This window comes from Sus scrofa, chromosome 18, assembly GCF_000003025.6.
Source record: "Sus scrofa isolate TJ Tabasco breed Duroc chromosome 18, Sscrofa11.1, whole genome shotgun sequence".
Taxonomy (NCBI): Eukaryota; Metazoa; Chordata; class Mammalia; order Artiodactyla; family Suidae; genus Sus; species Sus scrofa.
In genome coordinates this window covers 5,536,379-5,562,600 of record NC_010460.4, presented here as the reverse complement: position 1 = coordinate 5,562,600, position 26,222 = coordinate 5,536,379, and the positions used below count along the sequence as shown (strand labels likewise).

Sequence of the window (26,222 nt, the reverse complement as noted above, 5' to 3'; positions counted from 1 at the left end):
GCAACCTCATGGTTCCTAGTGGGATTCGTTTCCTCTGTGCCACAACGGGAACTCTGCCTGCGATGCTTCTTACCAAGACCCTCCATAAGGCTGATGGCGTTACCTTCCGGCTCAATTTTGTGAAACCACTTCTGGGGCAGTGGGAGTGGTCTATAGTCCAGGCACCTTGACTCAGGAGTAGAATCGGGCAGGAGGAAGAGCAGATAGACGGTACGCCCCCCGACGCCAGCCCCACACCAGGCACGACTGAAGTTCCTCCCCATGAAGCAGGGCTCTGCCTGGACCAGGACGGTTCAAGGCCAACAGCACAGGCCGCGGTCCTGGGTCTGGACCTGTCCTGGTCGGAACACCCCCTCCCAGAGAGCTTCTCTGGAGAAGCCAAGCACCCACCAAACCTCATCAGTGCGTGTTTTTCCGAGCAGCCCGCACCACTCCACAGCCCACCTGCACCCTGGCTACAGCCAGGCGCTGGAGAAGAGCCCCAACAAGCCACACTTCCCACACAGCCTCTTAAGAGACGCACTTTTGCAGCTGGGTGCTCTCTGGCCAAGCACGCTGAATGGCCCTGGATGACACTGAACGGAAAAGGGCAGCACCGACTCCTGCTTCCAGGGAGCTGAACGTCCTGCCTGCCAGACCCCAGCATCGCACCTGCAGCATCCCACCTGCCAGGCCCCAGCATCCCACCATCCCACCATCCCTTGGCTGGTCCTTTCCACCTTCGGAAATGCCCAGTCTTAACAGCATGACCCCCCAGCACCCGCAAGGCTTCCCCTCCCCCAGAACACGAGCGCAGGTTCTGGCTTCTCCTACATAACCTGTGTCCTGGGTGGGGTCATGTCCCCCCCCAGATTCACGTCCTTCCAGACTGTGACCTTATTTGGAAACGGAGTCATTGTGGGAATAATGAATTAAGAGGAGGTCCTGGAGCAGGGCGGGCCTTGACCCAATGTGGCCATTGTCCTTAGAAGGAAAGGACAAGAAGCACACAGACACGGACTCACGGGGAGAGAAGGCCACCCCGCAGATGGAGCACAGACAGGAGCCAAGGATGCCAGGGACTGCTGGCAACACCAGAAGCTGAGACAAAGACATGGAACAGCTCCTGCCCAGACCCTTCAGAGGGGCCCTGGCCTCTTTGTTTCTTTTTTAAAAAAATCTTATGGCTGAATTTACAGCATATGGATGTTTCCAAGCCACGGATTGAATCCAAGCTGCAGCTGCAGCAACGCCGGATCCTTTAACCCATTGCACCAGGCAGGGGATCAAACCTACACCTCCACAGAGACCTGAGCCATTGCAGTTGGATTTTTAACCCCCACTGCGCCACAGCAGGAACTCCCCTGCTGACTTCCTGATTTGGGTTTCTGGCCGCTGGAACCGTCTGTTGTTTAAGCCACCCAGTTGGGGGACTTTGCGATAGCTGCCCCAGGAATTAACACAACCTAGCTCCATTGTAACCAACGCAGGCACGACGCCACCTCTGGAGAACCAGGACACCTGCTGGAGGTCTGGCCTGCCGTCCCCTCCTCCTGGAGGTGGTGCTTGATGGAATGTTTGAGAATTTCGATCCTGGTCAAGGCAACTCAGGGCGTGCGGACATGGGTGCTAGACTGTTTCTCCCCAGCTGGCTTCATATTTATGCTTCCCCACAGCGCGCCACCTGTCCTGTCTACCGTGTCATGTGACCTTTAGGTGCTTGGGCGGAGGTTTGGTCGTGGGGGCAGGGATGACTTGAGGGGTGCTACGATCAACACCCCAAAGCACTAAGAAAATAAAACAGTTGCCCACCCTTTCCTGACAAGTCACGGCGGCTGGAATGGAGCTCGGGGCTGGCCTTGAAGCTCAGGACGGCTCCAGCCTACAGGTCTTGCTGCAAACGCAGCCTGGCGAGGAAGGAGGCCCGCTCCAGCCCTGACACCTAAGAGCAAGTCTGTCTTCCAAATCGCTGTCTTCCTGGATAGGAACTTTCTGTGTCACCAGCAAGAGTCACAGGAAGAGGGAGCTTCCCTAAGACACGGCAAAGGAGAAAAGCCACTCCGCCCGCCTTCCGGTGGCCTCGCCTGCTTCCAATCACCACTGACAGTGCTGGACTGGGAATAGTTTTAGCCTTGGATCACAAATCCTCGTGAGCCTAAAGCACTCTCTCTTAAACACACATTTCTCTAACCAATCAACCCCAGCTACCCTGGCCTCAAACGGAAAGCCAGAATCTGCCAGACATGGGTACACTCAAGTCCCCCAAACACCAGGCCCCAAGCCCTACCAGGCCCCGGACTCAACCTCAGCTGCACCCCGCTACTGTTTTCCAGAGGAGGCTGGAGGCCGGCGCTCCGCGTGGCTGTCCTCACACGCCATCCGGTGAGTATCGGGATGCCAACCCCACCAGCCGCGCCATACCCACCAGACCGGGTGGATTCGTGCAGGAAGAAAGCGCCCGGTGGCAAGTGATATTCTGGAGATCCGTCTGTTCTTGGGGGACAGACACAGGCGCAAAGCCCTCCCCCCATCACGGACTGTCACCCGATCAGCCTGGGTGCCCCCGCAGGTGGCACTGCAGCCGAGTGGCGCTGAGAAGGTCCCCGGAAGCCCTGCACCCACCTGAAACAATAGCATCAATGTCTTACTTTTTCTGGAGCGGGAGAAGAGCTTGATGCCCCCGGGCGAGGTGGACGGGTTGGAGCTGGGGGAGGATTCTTTGGACGAGGAGCGGAAGATCCCGCTGAAGCTCATGCGGCGCGGGGAGCGCGGCGGGGACTCCTGGTAGGAGAACGGGAACACGGTTTTGGGGGAGCCGGGGCTGGTCTTGGGCCTCACGGGAGCAGACACGGGGCTGGAGGGCCGGGGCTGGGGGCCTCTGGAGAAGAAGCCCTTGGAGGGGCTGCCCGAGCTGAAGGGGCTGTCCACCTGCAGGAGACAGACAGACAGGGGAGGTCACTAGCCTGCCTGCCCCCCGCTGTCCCCCACCGCCGAGCTGCTGGTCCACGACACCCTGCAACTCCCCCCCTTATCCTCTGTGCGGCTCAGGCTCGAGGCTTTCACGTCTCGGGACTGCGTGTTTGTCCCTCTCGAGGTCTGACTGCACTGGAATCACATTCTCCCGCCCCCTTCAAAGGGGGGGAACATAAGTCTCTACAATCTGGAGTTCCCATCGCGGCTCAGCGGTAATGAACGCGACTAGTATCCACAAGGACGTGGGTTCGATCCCTGGCCCCACCCAGTGGCTTAAGGATCCAGTGTTGCCATGAGCTGTGGTGTAGGTCAAAGTCGCAGCTCGGATCCCGCGTTGCTGTGGCTGACACGGAGGCCGGCAGCTGCAGCTCCAATTCAACTCCTGGCCTGGGAACTTCTATATGCTGCAGATGTGGCTGGAAACACACACACACACACACACAAGTCTCTATGATCTGAAAGGCAGGCAGCCTGGGGCTCCATCCTCAGGTGCCCTGGTGGGGAAGGGATGAGGTTTTCATCCCCCGCTGCTCTGGCTTTGGAAGGACTGGGGCTGCTGGCAGAGGTCGGGGAGAAAGTTGAGGCCGAACACCTCTGAGGCTCACTCCGGTGATGACGTGAAATTGTGACTGTGGTCTGAAAAATTACTGGACTCTGTATGTAAGCCAAGGCCCACAGCTCGGGGGCTCAAGGAATCTGGAATGTGTCCTGCTGGTGGGAGTGGGAGGTGATACTCCCGTCTGAGTGCCCGCTGCTCAGGGCCGTCTGAAGGGGCAGCGGCCCAGATCCGATGCACAGGCAGGACCCACACTCTGTATGTTAAACTGCTGTCGTCTTATCGGTAACCCTGCAGCTCAGGAGCCCAAGGGCCTCAGGGCCTCCCAGCTCTGTGGCAGGAAAGAAAAGCAACTTGTCCACTGGGCTCTGGGGCAAGGACGAGGCCTGGCAGGAGGGCCTGGGCTCCACACGGCTGGGACCTCGGGGGCGCTGAGCAGGTGGCGAAAGCACAGATCCAGAGGCGCCCCTGTGTGTCCACGTGGGCGCCTGCGGGGCCCAGGACCCTGTGAGCTTTCCCACCACTAGAGGGCGCCATGAGCCGAGAAGTGATGCCTGGCAGGAGAGCCGCATCAGGGACCCTGGACCCAGTGTGGCCACTGCAGGGGTGGGGGTGCCCGTGGCAGGGGTGTGGAGGCACAGAAGCTGGCTCCATGCAAATCCCCTCGCCCAGGGGGCTTCTGAGACAGGCTGGCCGAGCTCTACCAGAGCCCTGTAACTCCAGCTCTCCTCCTTAGGCAGAAGGTCAAGTTTTTGCAAGGCTTCGATACAAAAAGCATTTAGATTCTGTCTCTGGAGCATTGGGTTCAGTCACTATCCACCCACCCGTGGGATTCAACCTTTCTAAAGCGTTTGCAAATCCTAAGAATAATTACCACAGAGAAGCTTCTGAAGCAGTGGGTGGCGTGTGCGTGTGGACGTGGGGTGGGGCGGGGGAACAGCAGGCCCGGGATGGAGGTGACCCCACAGCAGGGACTTCAAACTCCCAGCGTGGTTTCAATCCGCACATGGTTTCTGGCAGTGGGGCGGGACTTCAGCATCAGTGTCCTCATCTATGCGATGGGGACACTAGGCTAACTTGCAGGGCCTCGAAGAGATAGAATGGACTAGCGGGGAAGCGCCTGGCACACAGTAGGTGCTCATACTATCTGGCCAGCCCTCCACGCCCCAACCTGGTCACCCCAACCTGTTGGCTTCCTTGCAGAGAAAAAACTGACCATCGTGAGAGGAAAGACTGTGGGCTAAAGAGAGGACAGGACAGTGGAAAAGACAAAAGGGAGAGAAGGACATTGGATGGGCTGAGGGTGGAGAGGGCGGGGGCAGAACGGGGCAGAAGGAAAGGGGGCCCGTGGGGAGAAGGTGGGAGCACATGTGGACATGCAGGTGAGAGCACAGGTGGGAGCAGCAGATGTAGAGGTGGGAGCACAGGTGGCAGCAGTGGATGTACAGATGGGAACACAGGTGCATAGACATGTAGGTGGGAGCACAGGTGAGGGCACAGGTGGGAGCAGTGGATATACAGGTGGGAGCACAGGTGAGAGCACAGCAGCAGCAGAGGGGAGCATAGGTAAGAGCACAGGTGGGAGCAGTGGATGTACAGATGAGAGCATCAGGGGGAGCACAGGTGGACATACAGGTGGGAATGGGTTTGGGGGTTGCACCGAGGGAGTGCTGCCTCAGTAGCATCTCAGGTGAGCTGTGACAAGCCGTGAGGACGGTGGCCTTACCTTGCGAGAAGAATGCTTTTCTGAACTCTCCAGGTCTCCATCCAGGAGCGGCATGGCAAAGGAACTCAGGTCCTAGGACGGAAACAGAGCATGGGGTCCATAACCTTGGCCCTCAGGTGCCCACCTGGCCTCATGTGGGGCCGCATGTGGCTCTAAACCCCTTCCTGAGTCCGCCTGGAAAATTACTCACAGGGAGGGGCGCGGAGGGCCACCAAGTAAAACGAGGGGGTGGGGACGTGCTGGCCCCCCTCCGAGAGCCTGACCACCCCACCTCCCCTTCCAGGATGCAAAGCCGCCACCTCCTGCCACGCAGGGACCCCAGGTGGGTAGGGAGAGCGAGCGAGGGAAGTCGTGGGGAGCAAGAGAGAGGATCAAACGCACGGCACGCTCTGGGGGCGATGGGCGCAACCTCATCTCACGACAGGAACCCAGCCAAGACGGGTGTGGCCCCAGGAAGGAGACGGGGCCGTGGGGGGCTGGCGACGGGGACAGTGGTCAGCGAAGCCTGATGACACTGTGGCCCAGAGAAATGGCCTCGGGGCAGTAGTTCCCTACAAGCTCTAACACAAAGTCAAGTGTCACCCTCCGAGCTCCCCTGCCTCCTGGGTCTTGCCCGGGGGACACCCACGCCCCAGGCAGAGCCCCCAGCGGGTGGCCCTCCACTGCAAGAACTGGCCCGCGCCCCAATCGCCCCTTCTCCCTTTTTTAACTGTGGTGAAATACACATCACCCAAGCTTTGCCACTGTAACCACTCCACAGGGACACTTCAGGGGCGTGAAGCACATTTACATAACCAACCCCCCCCCCCCGAGGGGGGGCATCTCCAATTTGCAAAGTGAAACTCTACCCTCATTCGACAATGATGCCCCAGACCCTCCCCAGCCCCTGGCACCCCCCCCACCCCCGCCATTCTACCTTCTGTCTCTATAAACGGCTCGATTCTTGAGACCGCGTGTAAGTGGAATCATACGGTATTCACCTTTTTGTCACTGGCTTATTTCACTGAGTATAATGTCCCCAAGTCTGCCTGTGCTGTAGCTTGTGTCAGGATGTCCTTCCTTTTAAAGGCTGAATAATGTATGGATACCACATGTTGTTTCACTATTCATCCATCAAGAGGCATTGGGTTACTTCCGCCTCTTGGCTCTTGTGAATAAAGCTGCAATGAACACGGGTGTTACAGGTCGAACGGTGTCCCCCTAAAAATTCATAGGTTGGAAGTTACAACCACCCCAGTGGAGTGCCCGTTGTGGCTTAGCAGGTTGAGAACCTGACTAATATCCATGAAGTTATGGGTTTGATCCCTGGCCTCATTCGGTGGGTTAAGGATCTGGCGTTGCCACGAGCTGCAGCATAGGTCGCAGAGGTGGTTCAGATCTGGCATTGCTGTGGCTGTGGTGTCAGCCAGTAGCTCTAGCTCCAAATCGACCCCTAGTCTGGGAACTTCATATGCTGCCGGTGCGGCTGTAAAAAGAAAAAAAAAAAAAAAAGCACCCTGCAGTACTTCAGAATGGGATTGTATTTGCAGAGAGGGTCTTGGGAGAGGCCGTGTGGGTGGGCCCTCCAAAATGACTTCAATCCGCTAGAACTGGTGTCCTGGTGGGAAGAGAGCAGGGCGCTGACAGGGGAAGACCTTACAAAGACACAGAGACAAGGCAGCATCTGTGAGCCAAGGATGGAGGTCTCAGAAGAAACTCACCCTGCCAACACCTTGACCTTGGACTCCCAGCCTCCGGCATTGTGAGGGAAAAAAACATTTCCATTGTTTAAGCTGCCCAGTCTGTGATAGTTTGTTATGGCAGCCCTAGCAAACGAATACAATAGGGTTATAAATCTCTCCGAAACCCTGCTTTCAGTTCTTCTGGGGATATAAATGTGGAATTTCTGGACCAGAGAGTAATTCTATTTTTAATATATTTTTTCTCTTTGTATGACTGCACCTGTACCATATGGAGGTTCCCAGGCCAGGGGCTGAATCGGAGCTGCAGCTGCCAACCTACGCCACAGCCATAGTCATGCAGGACCTGAGTTGCATCTGTGACCTACACCACTTGTAGCAATACTGGAGCCTTAATCCACTGAGCAAGGCCCAGGATTGAACCTGCATCCTCACACACACTAACCCACTGAGCCACAATGGGAACTCCAATTTTCAATATTTTTAAGGAACTAGCATCCTGTTTCCATAGCAACTGCCTCATTGTACATCCCAGTAGTGCATAAGGGTTCCAATTTCTCCACATCTTCACCAAGACTTGCTTTTTTCTTTTAGTTTTTGTTTTTACGGTAGTCATCCTAACGGGCGTGAGATGGTACCTCGCTGAGGTTTTGATCTGCGTTTCCCTAACGATCACTAATGTTGAGCATCTTTTCACCTGCTTGTTGGCTGTTTATCTTCTCTGGAAAAATATCCATTCAAGAAGTCCTCTGCCCTTCTTTTTTTTTCTTTTTCTTTTTTTGGCAGCACCTGCAGCATATGGAAGCTCCAGGGCAGGGATCAAACCCAAGCCATCGCTGCCACCTATGCCACAGCTGCAGCAATGCTGGATCCTTAACCCCCTGTGCCAGGCCAGGGATTGAACCTGTGCCTCCACAGCAACCTGAGCTGCCAGAGACAATGCCAGATCTTAAACCGGCAACATCACAGCAAGAACTCCCTCTGAGTTCTTTTTTTAACCAGGTTATTTGTTGCTGAATTGCTAGGAATTCTTTATATAATCTGGATATTAACTTTTTATCAGGTATACAATTTGTAAATATGTTCCCCATTCTGTAGGTTGCCCTTTCACTCTGTTGATTGTGTCCTCTGGTGCACAGAAATTTTGAATTTGGATGTAGCCCAATTTACCTACTTCTACTCTGTTGCCTGTGTTTTGATGTCCTATCTGAGAAGTCATTGCCAAGTCTAATGTCATAAAGCTTTTTACTCATGTCTTCTTTAAGAGTTTTATAGTTGACTTCTTATATGTAAGTCTTTGACCCACTTTGAATTACAGTAGTTCCCCACTTATCAGTAGTTTTGCTTGCCAAGGTTTCAGTTACTTGTGGTCATCTGGGGTCCAAAAATATTTCATGGAAAATTCCAGAAATAAGCAATTCATAAGTTTTAAATTTCATGCCATTCTGAGTAACTTGATGAAATCTTGAGCCGTCCCACTCTGGCCCACCTGGGACGTGCCTCACCCCTTTGCCCAGCAGACCCACGCTGTATACATGCAGTCACTTAGCAGCCATCTCTGTTATCAGTTCAGCTGCTGCACGAGCACCGTGCTTGTGGTCAAGCCATTCTTATTTGACTTAATAATGGCCCCAAGTGCAAGAGGAGCAACGCCAGCAATTTGGATATTCCCTTACTGTGCCTACTTTATAAATGAGGCTTCCTCATAGGTATGTATGTATAGGAAAAAGCAAAGTCTACATAGGGGTTCAGTACTATCCACGGTTTTAGGCGTCCACTGGGGGTCTTGGAACACATCCCCCATAGATAAGGGGAACTACTGTAATTTTTGCCTCTGGTGTAATAAGGTAAGGACCCAACTTTATTCTTTCACGTGTCGATATCCAATTTCCCCAACACCATGCACTGAAAAGAGTATCTTTCTCTAGTGGAACAATCTTGGCACTTCTGTCAAAAATACATATGGCAGGATTCTTTCCATGCTTTTGGTCTCTATGTCTGTCTTTATGCCAGTACCACACTGTTTTGAGGACTGTAGCTTTGTAATAGGTTTTTGTGGGTTTTCTTTTTTTCTTTCTTTTTTTTTTTTTTGGCCGAGCTGAGGCATGTGGAAGTTCCTGGGTCAGGGATTGAACAGGTGCCACAGCATCAACCTGAGCCACTTCAGTGACCACACTGGATGCATAAGGCACATGGGACTCCTGTGGCTTTGTAAGACACTTTGAGATCAAGAAGTGTGAGACCTCTAACTTTGTTCTTCCCCACCTCCCAGACTGTTTTAGCTCCTCGAGGTCCTTTGTGAGGTCATACACATTTTAGGGTGGATTTTTCTATACCTGCACACAAACGAACAAACCAAAAACCAACGCCACTGGATTTTGATAGGGCTTTCCTTGACTTTGGAGATGACTTTGGGGAGCAGTGACGTTTTAACCACGTTAAGTCCACAAATCCATGCACATGGGATGTCTCTCCCTTATGTGTGTCTTCTTTTTTTTTTTTTTTTTTTTTTTAGCAACGTTTTATAGTTGTCTGTGTACCTAACCCTTCTTTTAATCCATTCCACCCTCCCCACCCCTCTCCAGGTCTGTACCCTCCTTAGCCCAGCTCTTGGGGGTTTCCTAACTATCCCCCAAGCCCCTCAACAGAGCCTGTTTCAAGCTATCTGCAAACTTCTGCTTGAAGAGTGATCCCTAAAGCTGTGGCCTCATTATTCTGGCCCCTCCCATGAGCACCACCCCCCCCCCAATTCCACCATGGCCTTGGCAATGGCTCCCACACCTTGTGGACAGGCTGGCAAGCTCTTGCTTGCACAGATCCCACATGCAGCCTCTCCGGGGTTGGTTGATTCCAGAGTCTCAGGCTGGCTGCACATTAGAATCACCTGGGTGGCTTGGGTCCCACTGCCAAGGTGAGTGGTCTGCTGTGCAGCGCAGGCGTCGTGGTGACTCAGCCGGCAGCCCTGGCGGAGAGCCCCCGGGTTCCCACGGGTGATCCTTGGGATGAGTCAGAGTCAGGAGCTGTGCAGGCTCCAGGCCAGGCCCCGTGGATGTGTCACTGCCTAAGGTTCTCTGCACCCCGTCTCCTTTCAGCGAGAGCCTGGGCAGACGCTATGGTTTTAAAACACGGCTCCGTGTCTGTGGACGCTTCGCTTGGAGGGTGTCTCAAACCTTCAAACATGTCAGGTCAAGGCCAACTGTCCAAGCCCCGCCCTGCCCCCTTCGCTTCGGCCCCTGCGGGACCGTGCCAGCCTCTGCACAGAGCTGGCTGCCACCTCTGAAGCTCCAGGCGCTTTCCTCCTGCTGGGCTGCGCTGCTCGTCCCACCCACCTGCCCCCAGCCCCGGTCCTGGCTCACAGGGTCCACTCCCACTGCCCTTCCAAGGCCAATTCAGATACTACCTCTGGCTGGGACCCACCCTCGGGCTGAATTAATTCTCTTATCTGTGCTCCCACAGGACCTCAGACCTACGTTCATTGCAGAACCAACTGTGCTGTATTAGGATCGCTTACCCGTCACTCTCTGATGGACTGTGAGCTGGTGAAGGGCGAGGGCAAGCATTTATCCCACCATTCTGTGCCTTGTGTTGGCCAGCGTGCAGTGGGGATGCAAATGCGTCTGAATTAACTCCTAGCCAAGGTACCCCTCACCCCAGCAGCTCGCGTGATGCGCGGTCTGCGCCGATGACTGGCCAGCGAACCAGCAGGTCCCGGGCGGCTGCAGGTCCCTGGGGAGGAGGAGGACCCAGGAGTGGGCGCTTATCTCCCGTCTTAACGAGCGCATTCCTCTCTGGTTTCAAATTATCGTGACCCTTTCACGTGGTCCACACAGCAGTTTCCGCGCAAGAACGCCTTTTACGCGGATCCACTCGTTCCTCAAGGAACCATCCCCCTCTAGCGATGGAGGCCCCGTGTTTCAGTGACTCAGGCCAAGATGCTCTTGGAAGAGCCAAGCCCAGAACAATAGTCTCACCGCTGGCCCAGACCCCTCTGGGGCCCTGCGCTTGTCCTCCCCTGCGTGAGCCCGGGGCACGCAGTGTGTTTCGCTCCATCAGGCATCCCCATAGCAAAGTCCCTTGGCACCTGTGTGGGCTTTGCTGGAAGGTCCCCCCACCCCGCATTCCATGATTCTAATCTGGCTGTCACCTCCCTGAGCTCACCAGGAAGCAGCATGCACCTTGGCGGCTGGGTGTGGGAAAGTCTCCAGACAGCCGTGACCATGAGACTATCAGCAGGTGGAACGAGCAGGACCGGGCCTCCTATGTCGGCTGGCATTCCAGAAAGCCAGGCTCCTGGAGCTTGCCCTGCTGAAGTTTAAATGCCCACCAGAGCTTCGTGCTGCCCTCAGTGCTCTGAACACACCTCACCACCCCTGAATATCCCTTCCCCATCAGCAGGCCATCCACCTCCCCTGGGCGCTGGGTGGGCGCTTCTCTGGGCCACTTTGAGGTGCCAAGAGACAGCTTGGTCCCCTGGGACTGTCCTCAGATGCACGTGCTGCATATTAGACCCTGACCATGTGCCTGGAGATGAATGGCAGCGGCTCTGGGGAAAGCGCATTTCTAGGATTTGGGCTGATAAAGGCAGCTGTCAGGAAAGCAACAGGACAGAAGAGAAAGGCCCCGGGTTTGAGAACATTCCTGAGACGTCCGCTGACCTTACAGACAGCTCATTGAATCCCCTATCCCGGCCCCTCTTCAGACTTTCAGGTGAAAGCCAAAGAAAGAAGGTACCAGCTGCAGAGCTGGCATGAATTTGCCATGAGCATGTCCTTCGAATTCCAATTTGGTCCTCAGAGGAGCCCGTACAATAGGAGAGGCCCATGATACAGTCCCGGTCTATAGAGGAAGATGCTGAGGCTCAGGGAGGCAAAGCCACTTGCCCAAGGCCCAGACAGCCAGACGGTAGCAAGCAAGACCTAGAGCCCACGTCCACCAGCTCCCCGCTCAGAGCTCTCCTGAGCCCTCCCGCCTCCTGGGGACGGCTCAGCTCCAGCGACAAGAAACAAGGCAGTATCAGAGGCTGTGAAGACAGAGGCCCCCCTCCTTGGCAGAGTGAGATGCCAGGGGAGAAGGAAGGAGGGAGGAGGGTTTGTCTGGTTCAACAGGTCACTCCCAAGGCCGCTGGCCACACTTTCTAAGATCTGCTTCTTCTCTAGAGTAACCCAAGTTGATGCTGCATCATCCTTTGATGACACAAAGGACAGAAATGTATCAAGTACCCCCTCCCCAACATGCAAGCACGTCACATTTTGCATAGTTTGGGATCTTATGTATAGCTTCCCCACTGCCCTGCCACTTCTCCCAACATTTCTCCACACTGTTTCCGACCAGCTGATGTTTCAGCCTCGATAGCAGGTGTGTATCGATCAGACACCGTTCTGCCCTTTCAGCATTTCTGACGCTTTGTCTTCCAAAGCGCCTTTGTTGATGCAGCTGGGCTACCCCAGAAAGCACCCTGACAAAAGTGCAAACACAGGACAAACAGAAAGGCTGCCAATGTCAGGGGCCATGGCCAGCATCTGAGGGCCAGCTGGGGGTTTTAAATGTCAGGGTCACCCTGGAACATTCCTGTGCTGTTACCAGCGGTCTGCCTCCCACCGAGGAAGGAACACAGCGAGGACAGCCGGACTCCTCTCCTGCCGAGTGGCCCCGAGGCCACAGGCTCCGGGCGGCTGACCCAGGGCGCTGTCTGGGCATCGACTAGCCTGCACCCCTCGGGCACGTAGGAACATGACCTGTTCCCAGAGACGGAGCCAGAAGGCTGGCTTCCAGCCCTGTTCTGTTTACCATCTGGGGGTCGGAGGGGGATCTTGGGCAGGTCTGAACCCAGTTTCCCATCTGCCAAATGAGAGGGTTTAACTAGATAATTTCAGAAGACGCCTTTCCGCGCACACCTTCTCTGTTCTTAGCTGAGCTAAAGAGCAGGTGGGGTCAGGAGCGCTTTAAAGGAGCCCCGCCAGACAGAGAATTAAATGCTTCTTCCATCTTTGCGTATTTGTCATAAAAATACTGTTCTTCTCTCCAACGACCAAATACTCCTCGCAGCTGTCACAGCTCAGGGCACTCTCCAGAAACATGGGCACCACCGACCGCAGGATGAGGCTGTGCCCTTTGCCTCCTTGCTGTGCCACAGAGATGCGGGCTGGGAGTCCCGTTGTGGCTCAGCAGGTTCCATGCTACCTGACCAGCATCCATGAGGACGCGGGTTCGATCCCTGGCCCCACTCAGTGGGTTAAGGATCCGCATTGCCATGAGCTGTGGCGTAGGTCGCAGATGCGGCTCGGATCTGGCGTTGCTGAGGCTGTGGTGTAGGCCAGCAGTTGGAGGTCTGATTGGACCCCTAGCCTGGGAACGTCCATATGCCGCAGGTGTGGCCCTAAAAAGAGAGAAAGAGATGCTGGCTTGGGACCCAGAAGCATTCCTGGCTTTCTACCTTAACGTGGGTCTTGATCTGCTTCTCAAGTACCGACCCTCTAGCTTCTCAATTGATTCTAAGGTTCCTGAATCTTCAGCACCTGCACGGTCAGAACCAACGCCAGGCTCATCCCATCGGATGTTTGCTGTGATCCTGAAAAGCCATGAGTGGCGTCCTCAGAACCACGGGTACCCAGCTCCCGGCCTTCCTGTCCCCTCCACTCCCCTGCTGCCGTCACCAACACAGGGGGACTGCCAGTGCCACCTAACTTGGACCGCGCCTGCGCTGTTGGAATTGTGGCTTGAATTTTGCCTCCTGCAGAGAAGGTGGGAGGCACAAGTGAGGCATCTCCAGATGGACTGGCTTTTTTGCTCAACACCGGAAAACCACCAAACGGGCAATTCTTGGTGCCAACATTGGGGGGGGGGCGGTGACCAGAGCCACGGTCAATTGGAGCCTTTGAGAACAGTCATGTTATATAACCACGCTCGGAAAAATAGGGAACCAACTCTGAATCATGGCAACGGGGGAGAGACAGGGGCCAGGTTAGGGGAAAAGCCCCAAGTGACCTCTCGGGGAAGTTCCAGGATTCTTTATTTTCCATGAGGACACCATGGTCTGTGACTGCCGTCTGAGAGACGCCCTGATGTAAAAATGAAAAGAAAGCCACTATTTTTTGCTCGTGCAGCCCCCCCTCCTCGACCCCCTCCCCTCACCTGGTGGTCCTGGCTGATTCACGCGGCTGCCCCGGAGGCTCCCTCCCTGCCCTGTTCCCCCCCCGGCCAGTGACCCTGGGCCTTTGTGCCCACGTGATGCCTACTGACCAACCGCAAGAGAGAAAGTGCCTCAGCCCCCGTGGTGGGCAGGCCTTCCTCCCAAGAAAGAAGCCGTGGCTGCGCAAACGGCAGAAACCTGGCGGCCCAACCCTCCCTGGCTTTAAGGGAGCACCCTGCCCACTGCTGTGCCCAATGCCTCACCCAGCGGCCTCTCCAGCGCCACAGCAGCCAAATAAACTCTTTTCTCAACCCCAAGCAGCTTCAGAATCCCTCGACCAGAGTGGGCAGGAGTCCCCTTCCGCCCCTCAGCTCCCCCTGAACTTGTGGTGTGTGGCAAGTGACTTCAGTTTCCAGGGGCCTCGGGTTTTCAACGTGTAAAATGAGCCGACATTGCTCTCTGCGTCCCAGGGCAGTGTCGTGAAGACCAGATCAGATGACACAAAAAGAGGCCCTTCCCAAACTACAAGGGGACACCACCTCACACCAGTCAGAGGGACCATCATCAAACAGTCTGCAAGTAACAAACGCTGGAGCGGGTGTGGAGAAAAGGGGACCCTCCGACACCAGTGGTGGGAAGGTATATTGGTGCCGCCCCTATGGAGAATGGTATGGAGGCACCATAAAAAACTGGTTATCATATGATCCAGCCATCCCACTCCTGGGCATATATCTGGAGAAGACAAGAACTCTACTTTGAAAAGATACGTGCACCCCAGTGTTTATAGCAGCACTGTTTACAACAGCCAAGACATGGAAAAAACCCTAAATGTCCACCAACAGATGAATGGATGAAGAAGATGTGGTACATCTACACAATGGAATATTACTCAGCCGTAAAAAAGAGTGAAATAATGCCATTTGCAGCAATATGGATGGACCTAGAGACGATCATACTAAGGCAGACAGAGAAAGACAAATATCATATGATATCACTTATATGTGGACTCTTGGATGATACAAGTGAACTTCTTTACAAAACAGAAGCAGACTCACAGGCAGAAAAATCAACTTATGGTTACAAAGGGGAAAGGGGCAGGGAGGGATACATTAGGATTTTGAGATTAAGAGATACACACCACTGTATATAAATAGATGAACAAGGACCTACTTGTAATAACCTATAATGGAAAAGAATCTGAAAAAAAAACAAAGATAGACAGATACAGATAGATACAGAGATAGCCGAATCACTTTGGTGTATACCTGAAACATTGTAAATCAACTCTACTTCAAATTTTTTAAAAGGTTAAAAGAAAAAAAAGGCGAGCCCCTAGTGGGAGCGCTCATGCGGAACTGGGCATCATGAGGTCCACTGACCAAGGGTGCACTCCAGCCTTACCAGTCAAGGCTGGGACGAGGCCAAGGGCATCACCCGGGGCAACCATCCACCTGGGAGGCCAGGGCAGTCGCTCACGCTCCACCTGGGCCTGAAACCAGGTGAAGGGTTTCTGCAAAGACGCCAGCCGCCCCTCCTATAATTAGAGAGCCGTCTTTATCCTTTTCCCAAGCAGGAGACAGGCCGATTAACAACCGGTGCCTGGCACCTCTAAAGCGGGCTGCCACAGCACAGGCTGCTCGCAGAGGCTCCCTGCTTGTTGGAAGGCTGTGGGGCCGAGCCCTGCCTTGAGGGCAGCCTCTGCTTGACCGGAGATAAATGGAAGCTTGGATGGTCCCATGGCTTCCTGGCTCCACAGCTGAGGACCCTGGGCAGAGGGGAACATGGACTTGGGCTGTAGGACGCCTGCACGCCTCAGTCCACGTTTCCAGGGCCCTCTTTCCAGGCCCCCAAAGTGACCTCTTAAAGGCATGTGTCCCCAGCCAGGTCCAGTCCAGCCACTGCTAACCCCCAAGGGTTAGGCTCCAGCTTCCTGGCTTCTTCCAGCCCTTTGAGTTCCTCCAGGGTTGGGGGGGCGAGGGGCGGGTTGGGTGGAGCTGCAGGGGGTCTGGGTCAGCTCTTGGTCAGCAGGGAGGGAGGCAAGTGCCTGGTGGGGGGGGCAGGAGACACAGGTGAGGAGCCAAGGTGCCTGGCTGGCTGCAGCCGCCCAGAGCCCCCCCGCAGGTGCCTTTCCTGCTCCATCAGCAAATACGGCCTGGGTTGCAGGTGCTGCTTCAATCCAGAACAACCCCAGACTCCACAGGTGGTATTTTCGGCCCCGGCCAGGGGTCGGAGGAGGATGGTGTTACAGAGAGAGAGCTTTGTGCTCGGATGTCCAAGTCCCATCACAGAGCCTGTGATGCTTAATTGCATGGGTCAACCTGGCCGGACCACGGCACCCAGGGGTGTACTCAGCGCGAATCTAGATGCTGCCGTGAAGGTATCTGTAGGTGAGGTCCGCATCCATACTCAGCTGAGTTTACGGGAAGGAGTCTGCCCTCCGTGATGTGACCGGGCTTCATCCATCAGCGGAAGGCCTCAGAGCAGAAACTGAGGTTTCCCAAAGAAGAAAAAATCCAGCCTCGAGATCTCAGCATCATTTCCTGCCCGAGTTTCCACCTGCTGGCCTCGTCCCGTAGATTCAGAACTTGCCAGCTCGCATGAATGCCCAAGCCCATTCCCTAGAATAAACCCCTAAATATGTGCTATTACTTTAACACTATAGTTATATTTGTAATGTAAAATAACATTGATTAATATAATATTGTGATATATCATATACAATATAAATTAATATACAATGTAATGTATACAATTGATACTATTCATTAACATTCATATTAAGTAGGCACTGTATATATTTCATACATGTCATGATAGGTGTTTCCGTCGTGGCTCAGTGGTTAGCGAACCTGACTAGTATCCAGGAGGATGCGGGTTCGATCCCTGACTTTGCTCAGTGGGTTAAGGATCCAGCGTTGCCGTGAGTTGTGGTGTCCACAGATGTGGCTTGGATCCTGTGTTGCTGTGCCTATGGTGTAGGCCCACAGCTTCAGCTCCAATTCGACCCCAGCCTGGGAACCTCCATATGCCACGGGTATGCCCCCCACCAAAAAGACCAAAAAAATTATATGTGATGATATATATTAAAGATACATACAACGCATGTGTGTACGTTAAGGACATATGTCTACAGGACGTATATACACATATGTAGGATGTGCTTCTCAATCCCCTCGTGGTTCTGTCTCTGGAGGCCTGGCTGATACAGAAAGTGAGACCCCCTCACCCCCGCCTGAGCTGGGGGCCCTTGATCTTGGGCGAGAGTCCAAGACACTCAGCCGCCCTGGCAGGGTGAGCGGGGCCCACTCGGCCGGCAGGGGGTCTCTGTGCACACGGAGCCCTCAGTTAGGGGCCTCGAAATCCCCAAAGGAAATAGCTGGACGACAGGAAAAGATGGACGTGACGAGGTCTCCTCTCCCGCAGGTTCAGTGAAAAACAGGAAGAGCCCCCAAAGGCCTGTCGGGCTGTTCTGGAAGCAGATGGACAGTATGTGGAGGAGAGGAGGCTGGAGACCTCCCAGATCACATGACGGCGTCACCTGTGGCATGACGGGAAAGGTTCCAGTGTCGCTTGCTGGGTAAGTGGGGCGACTCTCGGCCAGGCTGCCACCATGCCATGCGGTGCCTCGGGGCCTCCCCTTCCACCCCCGATAGCTGACAGCCAAGACCACGGTCTGCACGCCCAGGGATGCCAAAGACACCGCAGTACCCCAACAGGAGTCCTTCCCCAAACAAAACTGACACCCCCAAGGGGCTGGGAAGCTCCTTCACACCCGGGCGTGTGTGACTGATGACAGCCCAGGACCCAGGCAGCACCAAGACCCTGTGACTGGGGAAGCCTGTTCCAAGGGGAGCTCTCGTGCCCCTGGGGCCTTCGGAAGTCAAGGACCGACGGGGAGGGGCCGTCCTCCTGAGTTTCTAGGGCTGTTCTCAGCCCTGACATTCCCTGATTGTGCCAAGACGCACCTCAAGATGGGGTCTGCAAAGACCAGCACTGCGTTTCTGGAGAGGGTTTATCTACCCACAAAAAAAATGCCAGGCCACCGACCCAGACCGAGGCACCCTCTGTGCGGGCCACCCACGGCCCGGCCAGCCGGTGACTGTGGCCATTGGGCCTCCCACCTGTTAAGTCATCCCCACGAGGGAAAAAAGCAACCATGCGGGAAGGTGGAGAGGTGGCGGGGTCGTCTGTCCCCCAGAACCAAATGGCCCCCACAGCCACCTCCCCACCTGCCCGCTTAGGCCTCCATGGGCAGCAGTGACACCACAGGGAAAAATCACACAGTTCTGATCGCTGTTTCAAGACACGCTGCAGGAGGGACAACTCGAAGGAGAATAAAATTGGGCACCTGGAGCACGTGTTTATAAGGTCACAGTGCTGCTCCGAGGCACACTCTCCTCCGTGCAGGGGCTTTTAGGCAAGAGTAGGGCTCGAGGCCCAGTTTCTGCCCTCAGCCACCTGCCTGATGTGGTGCTGGGACTTGGCCTGGGAGCTGAAGTCCACACAGTTTTCAGCTCAGAATCGTCAGGCTTCCCAATGTCCATATTTCCTTTTTTCTTTTTTTTTGCCTCTTCTAGGGCCGCTCCCGCAGCATGTGGAGGTTCCCAGGCAAGGCGTCTAATCAGAGCTGTAGCTGCCAGCCTACACCAGAGCCACAGCAACATGGGATCCGAGCTATGTCTGTAACCTACACCACAGCTCATAGCAACACCAGATCCTTAACCCACTGAGCAAGACCAGGGATCGAACCCGCAACCTCATGGTCCCTAGTCGGATTCGTTAACCACTGAGCCATGATGGGAACTCCTACAATGTCCATATTTCTAAAACCATTTATCCAAAGGTTCTTCCTACACACTTTCTACAGGTGCCCAAGGATTCTTCCATCCCTACCTATGTGTCACCACCTGCCCCGTGACCACACGTTATAGACAGAAAAATAGAGAGTTCATGGGAAGCAGCAAACCCCATGGACTTAAAAAGAAGGCAAAGGCTTCCTGCACTAAGTAGGCACGAGGAAGAGAGCGTCTTTCTTGGTTTCATTGTTCGCTCTCACTTTCATCCTGGGCTGAACCAGCTGTTCCAGAAGCATCTGGCCACAGTTGTCTAACTATCCATGGATGAGGTCAAGTGAATGCATTATACAACCACCAAAATATAAATTAGAATAAAATAAGGATGCATCTCATTGTTTCCTAAAATTTTTATTTTGCTCATTCACACGCATGAACACTGAATAAAATGTCTATCTTACTGCCCTGTGGACAAAACAGTCTGAACCACTGCGCACTGCATGAGTTTTGAAGCAGTGCAGGTGGACTTCAGAGAGGGGCTGACCCCGTCCTTCTGGATGTCACGAGAGCGGACCGGGCGGGGCGCCCCCTGTCTTCCTCTGTCCTGGCGGAAGCCCTCCGCCTCTCTTTGTACTTTGTGCCCAGGAACAGGCACAAAGAAAAGAGACAGAAAATCACATCTCATCACCATCACGGGAGGTAGGCACCTCCTTACCCCCTTTCACCCAACCCCATCCGTCCCCTCCTGGCCCTCTGAGCAGTGGGCACTGCTGCTCTGATCCACTGTGGATCCTGCCAACCCAGCAGCCCTGGGCCACCCCAGCCCCAGCACAGCAGTTAGAGCCCTGGGGGCCACCGCCCACCCAGACCCCTTCAGAGTGGGATCTGTTGGCACCTGTGCCCCCATCCCAGGCCTGTGGCAGACCCCCCCCCCCCCGGTCTCCTGATGCCTAAACCAGGGAAATAACGCAGGCATGGGCTGTTGCTGTTGGAAAAGGTCAGAAATCTTCCAAATCCACATGGTAGAGTCATGACCCAGCCAGAACCAAATCCCTGGCCTTGCCACTTCTAGCCAAGTTTTGTTTCCATCACACCATGCTGACTCTGCCTGTCTCACCTACAGTTCCACTAAATGAGATGACGGCGCCTGCCCTGCAGGGTCACCGTGCATATGGAGCCCCTAGCACAGCCCACACAGGAAGCAGCAGGTGTAATTATTATACAGGACCATCCTCTGAGTTCCTTTTTCCTTTCTTTTTTTTGGGGGGGGGGCGGTCTTCTTATGGCCCCAACCCTCGGCATACGGAAGTTTCTGGGCCAGGGGTCAAATCAGAGCTGCAGCTGCCAGCCTACACCACAGCTACAGCAACGCTGGATCCGAGCTGCATCAGTGACCTACACCACAGCTCGTGGCAATGCCGGATCCTTAACCCACTGAGCGAGCAAGGCCAGGACTCGAACCCACATCCTCATGGACACTATGTCAGGTTCTTAACCCACTGAGCCACAATGGGAACTCCATAAGTTCTGTGGGCATCTTTGCATCCAGCCACGAAGCTCTTGTTTCTAGTTGCCCTCTGTCATCCGCTGGCTTTGTGTGAATCTGTTACTTTCTGGGATTCCTCCACGCTGTGGTCATGGCTACTGGGGAGAGCAGCTGCTCTAAGAACTTTCAGGAACCACAAAAACCTCAATGTCTTCCTGCTGTTGAAGGCTGGCGAGCACTCTGCATAAAAGGGCTCCAGGAGTTCCCTCTGTGGCTCAGCCGGTTAAGAATTCAACTAGTATCCATGAGGATGTGGGTTCGATCCCTGGCTTTGCTCAGTAGGTTAAAGGATCTGGTGTCGCCATGAGCTGCAGCGTAGGTCACAGACACGGCTCTCGGATCCGGGGTTGCTGTGCTGCGTGGTGTAGGCTGGCGGCTGTAGCTCCGATTTGGCCCCTAACCTGGGAACTTCCATATACCAAGGGTGTGGCCCTAAAAAGACAAAAGGGGGTACTGCAGGTGCTGCCCATCAAAGCCTCACACAGCAGGTACGTGGAGACCAGTAGCTCCAGGAAACGGTACCTCCCCACTTCGCCCCCTTCCAGGGCAGGGCCTGCTGCTGGGCATGTCAGGCACACGCTGGCCACATGCTGGGCAGCCTTGGGTGGGAAATCCGAGTTCTCACGTGGAACGGGTGTGCCGAGGGCACCTGGTGTCCTCCGTCAGAGCCCAATGGCCACAGGGGGTTCCAGGGACCCCATCTTGGGCCAGAGTCCCCCACAGGGCAACTTAATAATGACACGTGAAATGGCCAAGTGGCTGGCTCTTTGAAAAATTTACTTTTTGGTCCTTTATACTAATTTGGCTCCTGTCGTTAATCACACCGCCCCCTGGTGGCCACACCCTGGGGTCAGGCCCAGAGCTGGTGGGACAAACACCCCTCAGCTGCGGCTGCTGCCGAGGTGAGGGAGGGAGGAGCAGGCAGAGCAGCAGGAAGTTTTGGGGCCGTGAAACGACTCTGATACGGAACTCGTGGAGAGACGTCACTACGCATTTGTCAAAACGCGCCTAATGTGCACGACCAAGAGCAAACCCAATGCCTGTTAGTTAATAAAAACGCGGGACCCAAGGCTCATGGACTGTAACAAAGGCACCACGCTCATCGAAGGGGCTGCTGGCGGGGAGGGGAGGGCGGTACGTGGGAGCGCCCTGCACTTTCTCAATTGTCCTGTAAACCCAACACTGCTCCCCCACAGGTCGATTGCTGTGTTTGGAAAAGTAACCGCAGCAAACAGGTCGGCCCACCACCCACCACACTGGGCCTTGACGACCACCTCCTGTGGCTCCCACGGGAGCGAGAAGGGGCCGGCAATCTGCTGAGGGGCTGCCTGGTCCATGGAGGGGCAGGAGCTCGAGTGGTCACTTCACCCATCCATGGCTCTGAGTCCTGCACGGATGCAGGAGAGCAGGCCCACGCCTGGACTCAGGGCTCCGAGGCCGAGGGCGTGAACACACTGGGGTTAGGCAGCAAGAGGGCCCAGGAGGAAGGTCTGCAAACCCCGTGCCCTCTCTCAGGCCAAGCCGGCCAGTGTGGACCCTGCAGCGAGGGCTCAGGCCTTCGTGTTCCAGATGGAAGCAGGTGGCAGCTGGAGTCGTCACCAGGCAGCCTTGGCATGTATGGCCGGAGGGGACAAACCCCAGGGCCCAGCGGGCACAGGGTAACTCGTGGTTCCTGGTCGGGGACTCAGGGCCACAAACCACAGCGCTAAGGAATCCAAACAGGGAATTTGCTAGGTTTTTTGTTTTTGTTGCCAACGAACCCATTCTAGTCAAGGGGGTGGGGGTGGGGGCTCTTATATAAGGAGGGGAGGGAAGAAAAATGCTGGATGTGAGGCCAAAGTCACCAGAAGAGCAGAAACTTCTAGATCAGCTGCCACCACAGCAGGGAGTCAGGTACAAAACACAGGGGTTGTTTGTAGCTTTGCTTTTTCAAAGAAGGGGAAAAAAGCCTGCTGCTCTCATCCCAAGAACTGGGTGAAAGCCGTCATCTCTGAGGAAGCCCTGGTCCCTGGGGCGTCCTCATGGGCACGTTGTGTCCCCAGGCCACCTGTGCCTCCTTTAGGGCCGGGATCGGGCTGGAAGGAAACACCGCCCTGAGCGTGTCCTCACCACTTCCACCCGCTCCGGGCTAGACTGGTTTGGGATCCTTATTTCTCACTGAAAAAGCTCAGAGGATTCCGGGTCAGGTCCTATGAAGGCGCTCCTGACGCCAGAGGACCCCTGGGGATTGGCTGTACCCCGGCGTCACAAGCCCTTTCGTTTTCACTCTCGGTCACTAGGTCCTGGAAGCCTCTGCCCTTCATGCCTACAAGGCCTTGGGGACACGCCCTCTGCTTGCGAAACACGGGCCCAAGCCCCAGGTCCCTGTGCCCAAAGCGAGTGGACGCTGACCTTCCGGGGTTGTCACGGGGAAGCGATCTCAGCCGACCTCCGCCACCAGCCCGTCCCTGGTCCCTGGGGAGGCCCACGAGGAAGGAAAGGAACTCCCACAGGCCGAGGGGGACTTGGAGTTGCGAGCGGGGCGGGGGCTCCCAGAGCTCCCCCTTCGGCTTTGCACACGGCCCTGTTTCCAGGTTCTGACGACACGAAGATCACGTGGGCGGGTCCTCTCTTGCCTGCATCCCAGCCCAGAGCAAAGAGCGGCGCTGGGCAGGGACCTCGTTGGCTGAAATCTGTGGTTCCTCCTGCCTGTGGGAGAAGGTGCAGCTCTCCTTGCCAGCGTCCAGGGCACCCAGGCCACAGTCCAGCCTTACCTCTGCTTCCTCCTGCTTCACTGTGCTGCCTGCAATGGCCCAGGGACACCTCTATCCCGCCCCACCTCCGGGCACTCATGCCTCCAAGCTCAAGGTCACTACACACAGCTCATCTTAAAGGCCATCAGAAATACCTTGATGGAGTGTGACTGTAAGCCAGTGGTTCTCACATGGGTGTGCAAGGACTCCTGGCCAGGGCGAGCAGGTTGGCCTGGCTCCCCTGTGGTTCGAGAGGCACCAGCAGCACCAGACTCGCTGTCCGGCTGGGCTGACCTGCCCTTCTTCTCTTACTGCTCATCTCCTCCTCAGCCTTCAGAACAAGCCCAGGACTCACAGATGCTCAAAGGCTTTTTGTCGAGCCCCCTAGAAACGCCCTCTGACCCCACTGCACTCACAATCAGCCCACTCAAGTACTGTCTCCTTGTGTTTACGTATAGGCTTCGTCGAAGTTGTGAACACTCTGGAGGCTGGAGGCTAGGTCATCTGACTCATTTTTTGTGTGTGGATAAAAAAATAAACTCATGGGATTCAAAAGTCAAAACAAATGGGAGTTCCCGCTGTGGCACAGTGACTATAGCAGCTTGGGGTCGCCCTAGAGGCACAGGTTTAATCCCTGGCCCAGCCTGGCGGGACAAAGGATGTGGCATTGCCACAGCTGCGGCAGAGGTCGCAGCTGAGACTCAGGTTCTGTCCCTGACTCAGGAACGTCCAGAGGGCATGGGTGCGGCCACCAAAAGAAAAACAAAAAAAGTGGTGCACAATTGCAAAGTCGGGCTCTTGCACCTGCGTCCCCATCCATGCCATGCCCTCCAAGGAACCACTTTTACTTGCAGATAGAGTTGGAGTTTCTTCATGCAAGTTTATACATCAAGCCTTGCCCCGCTTTTTAATACAAAGGGCTGCTGGGTTATATAGTCTGCTCCACACGCTGTCCATCACTTCATATGCCCAAGAGATCTTCCCTCCTCCCTCCCTCCCTTTCATCTTTTTAGGGCCGCACCCACAGCATATGGAAGTTCCCAGGCTAGGGGTCCAATCAGAGCGGAGGCTGCCAGCCTACCCCACAGCCACAGCCACGTAGGATCTGAGCCGCATCTGCGACCTACACCACAGTTCACGGCAACCCCGGACCCTTCACCCACTGAGCAAGGCCAGGGATCGAACCTGTGTCCTCATGGATTCTACTTGGGTTCATAACCCCTGAGCCACAACCGGGACTCCCAAGAGATCTTGCAATGTCAGCACAGGGGTTTTTGGGGGTCATCTGCATGGAACACTCTAGTTTCCCCAGCCCCCCGTCAACGGCACGGCCCGATGCGGTGAGAACTCGTCCACCCTCCATGTTTCTAGGACAGTGCGATCGCTGCTCCAAGGGCACCTCGTTCGCGATCTCTGAGCGCTCCTGCCACACGCCTCTTGCTTTCCTAACTGTGGCTTAGGACAGCGTCTGTTTGCCTTGGCATAAACAACGCTGCCAAGCCACTGAACTTCTGCCGGATCGGTGAGAAACGGCACCTGTAACCTGCGGTGTGTGTCTATTCTATTTAACCTTTGGTGCAACATCGAAGGACAGGATACCTGCTTGAGTCAGTGAGACTTTCGAGTTAGGTGATCAGAAGCCTTGCCGCTTCTCCCTGGGTCTCCTGGACCCCGCCCTGGGGGACACCAGCTGCCATGTTCGAAACCCCTCTGCCCTGAGACCGGTCATGCCGTGGGGAAGCGCGAGCTAGCCAGGAGGAGAAGTGGCACGGGGAAGCGGGGGTGAATCCCGCCGAGGCACCAGACGGAAGCGGGAGGAAACCTTGAGACCTCCACCCGCAGGCCCCACCGAACTGAAACTGGATGAGGAACCCCAAGAGAGAAATGCGGGGCCGGGCCAGGCGGCCCCAGGTCTGTGATGACCCCAAAGCACATCCTTCAGCTTTGGGGAGGTTTGCAATATATCCGTAGACGATCAGAAAACTGTGTAATCCTGTGAAAGGTAATGTCTCTGTGCCTCCGTTTTGTAATCTATAAAATGGGAATCACAGGAGTTCCCATTAGATTAAGAGTTAACATACCCATATGGCAACAGGTGATGCATCTGAGCGGACATAGGAAGCGATTATCAGGATGCTTGATAATCTCTTGGAAAATGGTAGCCATTACTTTAAAATAAATGACTGCTTTGATGGATGTGGTGCCATTATTTAGGGGCAAAATATTATTATTATTACAGAGTCCAGGAAACCGTAGAATCTTCTTTCTCAGAGCTTTGATGAGAGCAAACAGGCAGATTCGATGACACCCCCAGAGCTGCCCAAATCTGTCCCAAACTTACAGGGAAAAGAGCAGTTCAGCCAAACATGATAATGGGACTCTGAACCCTGGGTGACAAGTCAGGGACATAGAAAGTCCCTGTAAACTGAGAAAGCCTTTGGGGGTGCGTCCCACATATGCTCCTAAATTGGTTAAGTGCTGACCTCCTCATTTATTCCCCCCCCCAAAAAAAACCCCAAAAGCTAAAGAAGCAGGGAGTGACTTTTGGTCTGGGATGGGATATAACAAAACATGGCCATAGAAGTTCCCGTTATGGCTCAGTGGGTTGAGAACCCGATGTCGTCTCTATGAGGACGCAGGTTTGATCCCTGGTCTCACTCCATGGGTTAAGGATCTGGTAGAGGTCACAGGCGTGGCTCAGATCCAGCATGGCCATGGCTGCGGTGGAGGCCGGCAGCTGCATCTCCAAACTGACCCCCTAGCCTGGGAACTTCCATGTGCCGCAGGTGCAGCCATGAAAAGAAGAAAAAGAAAAAGTGGTAATAGATTCTCCTGCAGTGTTTCCAGTCTTCTGAAAAGTGGATCGGAAACTGCACACTTGCCCGTGAACAGCATAAGCCATGAGGACTGTGAGTCTCTGCCCTGAGCTGGAATTTCATCAACTCTGGTAACGCTGATGCTGATCAGGAGGCTGGTATCGGGAATGATTAAATGCAGAAATTAGTTATTTATTTTTGGTCTTTTGTCCATTTAGGGCCACATCTGTGGCATATGGAGGTTCCCAGGCTAGGGGTCAAATCGGAGCTGCAGCTGCTGGCCTATCCCACAG

General features: G+C 54.9%; 1 protein-coding gene across 6 annotated transcripts in view; it reads right to left on the bottom strand.

Annotated features, from left to right (window-relative positions):
• PRKAG2 (protein kinase AMP-activated non-catalytic subunit gamma 2) overlaps window positions 1-26,222 on the bottom strand; it is a 269,685-nt gene that overhangs the window by 182,161 nt on the left and 61,302 nt on the right. For 5 of the 6 annotated variants that reach the window (XM_021078612.1, XM_021078611.1, XM_021078616.1 and 2 more), the window contains exons 2-3: window positions 5,235-5,306; window positions 2,628-2,907 (exon numbers count right to left, since the gene is read on the bottom strand). In XM_021078612.1, the coding sequence (XP_020934271.1) occupies window positions 2,628-2,907; window positions 5,235-5,306 (352 nt within the window). Of the gene's footprint in view, window positions 1-2,601; window positions 2,908-5,234; window positions 5,307-26,222 lie in introns of all 6 variants that reach the window. The other variant, XM_021078613.1, reaches the window with a different exon arrangement.